Source organism: Quercus lobata, chromosome 10 (assembly GCF_001633185.2).
Source record: "Quercus lobata isolate SW786 chromosome 10, ValleyOak3.0 Primary Assembly, whole genome shotgun sequence".
In the NCBI taxonomy this organism is placed as follows: domain Eukaryota; kingdom Viridiplantae; phylum Streptophyta; class Magnoliopsida; order Fagales; family Fagaceae; genus Quercus; species Quercus lobata.
The window spans coordinates 18,660,094-18,666,192 of NC_044913.1; the positions used below are offsets into that span (position 1 = coordinate 18,660,094).

The 6,099-nt window shown below is 34.3% G+C and overlaps 1 protein-coding gene across 2 annotated transcripts; it reads right to left on the reverse strand.

Moving 5' to 3' along the window:
* Positions 1-336: 336 nt before the first annotated feature.
* Positions 337-5,805, reverse strand: LOC115965407 (SNAP25 homologous protein SNAP33). 2 transcript variants are annotated; one of them, XM_031084618.1, is made up of 6 exons: positions 5,526-5,805; positions 3,763-4,359; positions 1,944-2,037; positions 1,616-1,746; positions 856-953; positions 337-670 (listed from the first exon to the last, which is right to left on the reverse strand). In XM_031084618.1, the coding sequence occupies exons 2-6, from the start codon at positions 4,252-4,254 to the stop codon at positions 571-573; spliced, it is 915 nt and encodes a 304-aa protein (XP_030940478.1). In that variant the 5' UTR covers positions 4,255-4,359; positions 5,526-5,805; the 3' UTR covers positions 337-570. The 2 variants fall into 2 exon arrangements, with proteins under 2 accessions (XP_030940478.1, XP_030940479.1); XM_031084619.1 differs by lacking the exon at positions 5,526-5,805 and adding an exon at positions 5,227-5,383.
* Between the last annotated feature and the right edge of the window lie 294 nt (positions 5,806-6,099).

A 6,099-nucleotide genomic window follows, 5' to 3' on the forward strand; every position in this document is an offset into this window, starting at 1 on the left:
GTATTTAAAAAAAGAAAAAGAAAAAAGAAAGACACTTTGCTTCTCTTATGCTTCAATGCGTTTGATATTGTAAGAGGGGAAGGTCTTACAACCCCCCCACCTCCCTCCAAAAAAAATCAATAAATAAGAACAGCTTCTTTTGGCTGCCCTTCGAGTTTCGACAAAGGAGGACACGATTTTGCTTTTCTGAAGTCATGAATATTTCCACTATTGATCATATGGCACTTTCGGACTTTTACACAAGTGTATTTCCTGTTGAATGGTGATTTTGCTGGCATAATCCCAGCAAGAGTCTACATTTAAAAATAAAACATTCCCAACACAAGGTAAAAAAAAAAAAAGAAAGAAAAAAGAGGCATTAGCAGTTAAAATGTGCCAGACCTAATGAATGATTTAAAGCTCTGTAAAATCGTGCTATAAATGTGTGTAAACAAAACAAGAAACATATACACCAAAGATTGTTTAATCCATGCTCATAACCGTGCATAAGAGAAACAATGAGAGAATTTTGGCCCCGGCCAACAGTGTTGGAAGCTAGTATTAGCAGCGCAAATCTGATGTTCCCGCACTCTACTTTCCAAGTAAACGACGAGCACGTCGATTAGCATCTTTCACACGCATGTCTACCACATCAACATCATCATAGAAATGATCCAGAGACTTGTTCTGCCTGTGGAAATCATGAGCAATAATAATAATTAGATCTATTCCGGTAAACCAAAAAGTAGAAGATGATTGAAATATAAATTGACAGTTTCAAGAATGTAGCATCCCAACTTTGTTTATTAATAACAAGAGGAAGGGATGTGAACTAGGTTTTTGGGACTCCCATGTAAATGAATCCACATTACCAACCTTTCAATTTCAGACCCCATGTCAACAGCCATATCCTTCAGCTCTCCCAATATGCTACTTATATCAGACAGTGCATCATCCTGCTTTGCCTTCTCCACCTGTAAACAGAGATGATGAGATTGAATGACATACATATACCAAGAAAACAACTAATAGTGCAAGCGTGGTTAAGCACAGTTCTCTTTGCTTTGGGTCGGAGGAGAATCCAGAACCAAACTAGAGTTGGTCGGGAATCACATTGAACTCACCGAAAGGACAAAGACAAGAAATTTAGCTAAGTTTGGTTTGGTTCTGTTTGTTTGACCAGCTAGGGCTACCTAGAGTCATGGCTTGAATTGAAATAGGTCACACACCAATAACCAACCAAATATTCAATTTCTCCCCTTTTCACTTGAGTCAACTATGATATATATATATATATATTTTTTTTTTAATTATGAGCAATTGCATATATGACCACTTCAATGGATCTGACAAGATTTCAAAAACCAAAATGATGTACGTTCACAAGTGAAAAATCTCAAATGAATACATAGAGGTTGTTTTAATAGGTTGTTTCACTTTCTATGGTTACTGAACCAAGGCCAAATCAAACAGATGGTGCCTCAAAAACAAATCCACCTCAATAAGGCTGGTTTGATCTGGTTCAACCCTTTGGTTGGGTTCCTTGTGCGCCTCTAACAAAATGGAGTAAATTTGTTTCATGTTGTATTTGAAAACCAGTATATCATTGCTCAATTGATAAAAAAGAAATACGAACCTCAACTGTCTGAAAAGCATTTGTGGGTTCAGATGGTGTGGTTAGTGCGTTTGATCGTCCCTTGGCTGCAGAAGTCAATCCTAACTTCTCCTTCTGCTCCAAGTGGTTACCATTTCTTCTGGATGGATCATCTGCATAACCAAGTATATCACACATGAAGAAAACAAAACAAAAGAAGACAAAGAAAAATTAAAGTGTGCACAAAGTTGCAAGGCAAAGATGGCTCTGTCCTCACCAGTCTTTTTTGTGATTTCCAAAACCAATATAATATTTGATATTTTAAAGGGGAAAATGACAACTGAGTCTTGGAGTGAGAAAGAAAATTTACCTCGTGTAATCAAAGGGCCTGTTATCTGGCGTGTCTTCTTTGGCTTCCAAGTCTTAGAGAAGATACCTCCAAGATTTCCCAGAAGCTTCTCACCCTGAAATCAGCAAAACATTATTTAAACAGTCTTTCACTTCAGAAGATCAAGCAAAAAAGCCCAGGCAACAACAGCTTCAAAACCAGAGGACTTATAGTAGTTGCCATAAGAGGATTGCAATCTAAGAAGTATGGAAACATGCAGAACACAGCAACACAGCATTCTTGAAAAATTAAAAAAACATGGTGGGGATACAACAATTAATTAATTAATATGTATCTTTAGGTGTATTTTATTTATTTATAGCCATTTTTATGTTTCTTTTAATTTTTCAACATAAATCAAAACTATCAAAACTTTAGAAACATGTCTATAATTAAATACATGTTTTTAAAATTAAGAAAAAAAATTTATATTTTCCTCCCAACACTCTTGAGGAAACCATGCAAAAGTGTATCCAGCATGTCCATGTTGAACAGGAACATGCTGGAGATTTAGGAGTGACCATGCTTCTTACATTGCAATGCCAAAAGATGCAATATTTCCTAGGTCAAGACTCGAGAGAATATACTACTGAGAAACTGAGCACTATAAGTTATATGTCTTGACATTCTTAATCTGATTTTCCTTTTTTTCTTGGTAAGTAATAAATTTTCGATTAGCAATACTTTGTGTCTACTTTTGCAATTCCAGGAAGACATGAAAATAATCCATGATCAAAAACTCCATGACCATGAAAATAATCTCTCTCTCTCTCTCTCTCTCTCTGGGGCTGGGGGGGGCGGGGGTGGTAATTGCTCAAAGCCTCAAACAGATAACAATATAGAATTAAAAAATGTGTCTCCAAGAGGCAAAACAGTAATTCATCAACAATATTAGATATTCTAAAGATGATATAACATTACCTACTCCATCTATTATCTTAAAAGCACCAACTCCATCAAGACATAACTAATCACTTTTTTGTTAAAACATTTATCTCAATGCCTACAGAATATACAATTCTATTTTCTACTAAAAATTTAGATGTGCTGCTAGATGTGGGGGGAGGGAACAGCATCATAATGACAACAATGTGGCGGTGGTGCAGGTACAGAGTGAAGCAGTAGATTAGTTCTGGAGATAATGGTAGGGTGGTTGTACAATTCTAGATACAGATGGCACAGCACCAGGTTAGAGATCCACAGAACTCATTGATCGCGTTTCCTTGCAGTTCTTTCTCATTGTTTTGTCCCATATAACAAAATTAGAGAATGTAGTATGTATATTAGTTTTGTTGGATAAGAGTGGTGGGACTAAAACGCTTGGTAAATTTCATTGTGTTAATATTTTGAGTTTGTGCGTGTCAAAAAAAGCTTGCTTCTTTATTAAAAAGGTTAAAACCAAAACTAATAAAGCTATGAGTCCTTTGATTATGAAAATAGGATCAGGATTGAAACCATATAAAGAAAACCTATTTTCCCATGGGGTAGAGACACTCGTAATCAAATTTCTAAAGCACACAACTGATATCCTAAATCAATGACTATCTACATGCTATTACAAAAGTTCAATTAAGCATATATGCACCATAATCAAAGACAAAGTGATTTTCAACTTGTAAAGAGAGAATTATTCAAAATTTACATATAACAAAGGACCTAAAGATGCTATTGCGAAGCCCATAAATTTCAAGAGAAGTGTCAATGCAGGAGAAGCATTGACCATAAGGTAATAAAACATAAGTGAAACATATATTTTAAATATTAAAGCAGGTATCCTCAATTTGGAAAATAAGAACCTTACCCTACTAAGATCGTGATCAATGTCAGCAGCGACCATGTGGGTCCTGGTAATTTGCTCACCCTGCTGGTGCAAGCTGACCAAAGTTTGTGTAGCATCTTCTCTCATGTCCTCTGCTATCTTCAGGCAGCTTTTGACTGTCTTTGTAGTCTCCTCAGACTTGTAGACAGCATAGTTCTCCAGTTCCTGCACAGACTGGTTCTCTAATCCACCAGAGTCACGGAAATCATTTTTGTAATTCTTTCTAGCTGTTGAAGCAGGCACATTTGAATACAAAGAAGAGGAGGTTGTTTTCCCCTCATCATCATCAAAAGGGTTAGTGCCAAAATTTGGTGTAACTAGGGCAGGCTCAGGAGAAGTCTTCCTTGAAGAATTATGTTTTTGCTTATGATCAATCTCATTGTCAAAAGGGTTCAAGCTAGCTTGAACAGGATATCCAGGATCAACTGAGTTATGTTTAGCAACCTTCAAAGGAGATTTCCTTAAACCAAACATTTTCAAATGAAGATTATGCACAATCTAGTCAGAAAGATGATGGCATACAAGATATTGCAAATGAAACCACGATACTACTGAACTGTACGCAGATCAACAATGTTCCTGCAGAAGTAAACAAAAGAAAATACATATGAGATTATACCAGTAATTATAAAGAGAAACAATCAAAAGCCAACAAGCCAATTTCAGAAAGCATTCAGTGTAAATACATCTATCCTTCAAGACTAAAGGACAGCCTAACAGTATTAATATAGCTGAGGAAAAACTTTAAACAATAGTCCAAAACTGAAAGGTTCAATGAGGAAAAATATAAAATAAAATAAACACAAAGGAGCAATATAACTAAGGTTTATTCATCACCATGATACAGGAAAGTTGATATAAAAGTAGGAGACTCATAAAGCATGTCCAAAATTCCTATATCAAGAGGGAATACAACCAAGGCAATCATAAAAAGTTAATCATATTCCTTTCGTTTTCTATTTCACATTCTTGCAAAGAAAAGATACTGTTGGACAATTTGACTACAAACTAAATAGAACAAAAAGAAAAAGAAAATTAATTTTTTGATGAGTAAATATAAAGACTACAAGAATCCTAAAGAAAAAGAGAATAAATTTTAAAAAATTAAAACACGCATAAAGAATCAAAATACCCATATGATCTGCTAGGTTTCAAGAAAAGTGGAGGGGAAATTTTTTTTTCTTGAATCTAAAATTAGTCATCATTCAAGAACCCAACAAATTAAAACCTCATCTAAGATGAGCCTAAGGCAGCAATTGGATTTGGTTGACTTGACTCTCTCATTCTCTAACAACCAAAACAACAATTTCTTTTGTACTTAACTTCAAAATTTTCATTTTCATTTTCTTTTCCTCCAATTTCTCACCAACCAAACATAGGATTACAAAAAAATTAAAAACAAAACACAACCCATCAAAGATATTGATTAAAAAAAAAAAAAAGAACCTGAATTTCAGAAATGAGAGTTGAAGTACAATTCTACTTTGGGATCATAAAGACATACACGCTAAGTAAAACTAAAAAATGGGTCCCGTTTTTATAGCCTTAAAGAACAAGAAACAGGAAAGCACATATACAAGTGGAGTTGGTTGACCGTACGCTAATAATAAGAAAGATAAAAGAGAAATTAAAGAAAACCCAGATAGATAAAAAGATTTTAACGAAGACCCAGAAACAGAATCAAAAGAGACAAGTTGAATTTCTATTGAGGAAGACAAGTAGATAAGGGAACACAATCTGGGTACCTCAGAAAAAAAGTTCCACAAAATCAAAGATACAATCTTGCAACAATGAAGAGTTGTGGTTTGCGCACAGACACACACCCAATATATTCTAGAGAGAGAGAGAGAGAGAGACGGCTGGACTGGTTCAAATGAGGACTTTAGCAAAGCATGTTGTGCAGAGTCTGCACACACACAAACGCAATAACGACTCAAATCGCGTGAGTCTAGAAACTATAGAAAGTCTACAGTTTGGAATTTGGAAACTGGCACGAAAGCGCATTTAACATTTAAAACCGAGTAAAGACTAAACTCACTGTTTTTTCTATCTATTATAAAAAAAATAATAAAAAAATAAAAAGTCACTGTAGAGGTGTTTTTCACTTCTCTCTCAGTTTTTTTTTATTTTTTTATTTATTTTTTTAAATAAAAAAATTTCGATAATCATATGGACACTCACTTATGTAATTTTTTTTTAATTTTTATTTTTTTTATATATTTTATTTGTATAATAAAAATTATGCAATTAATGTTATTTATGTAATCACGCTTTAATCATAGCTTACCATTTTTACTAGATTTGAAAAAGAAATTTATA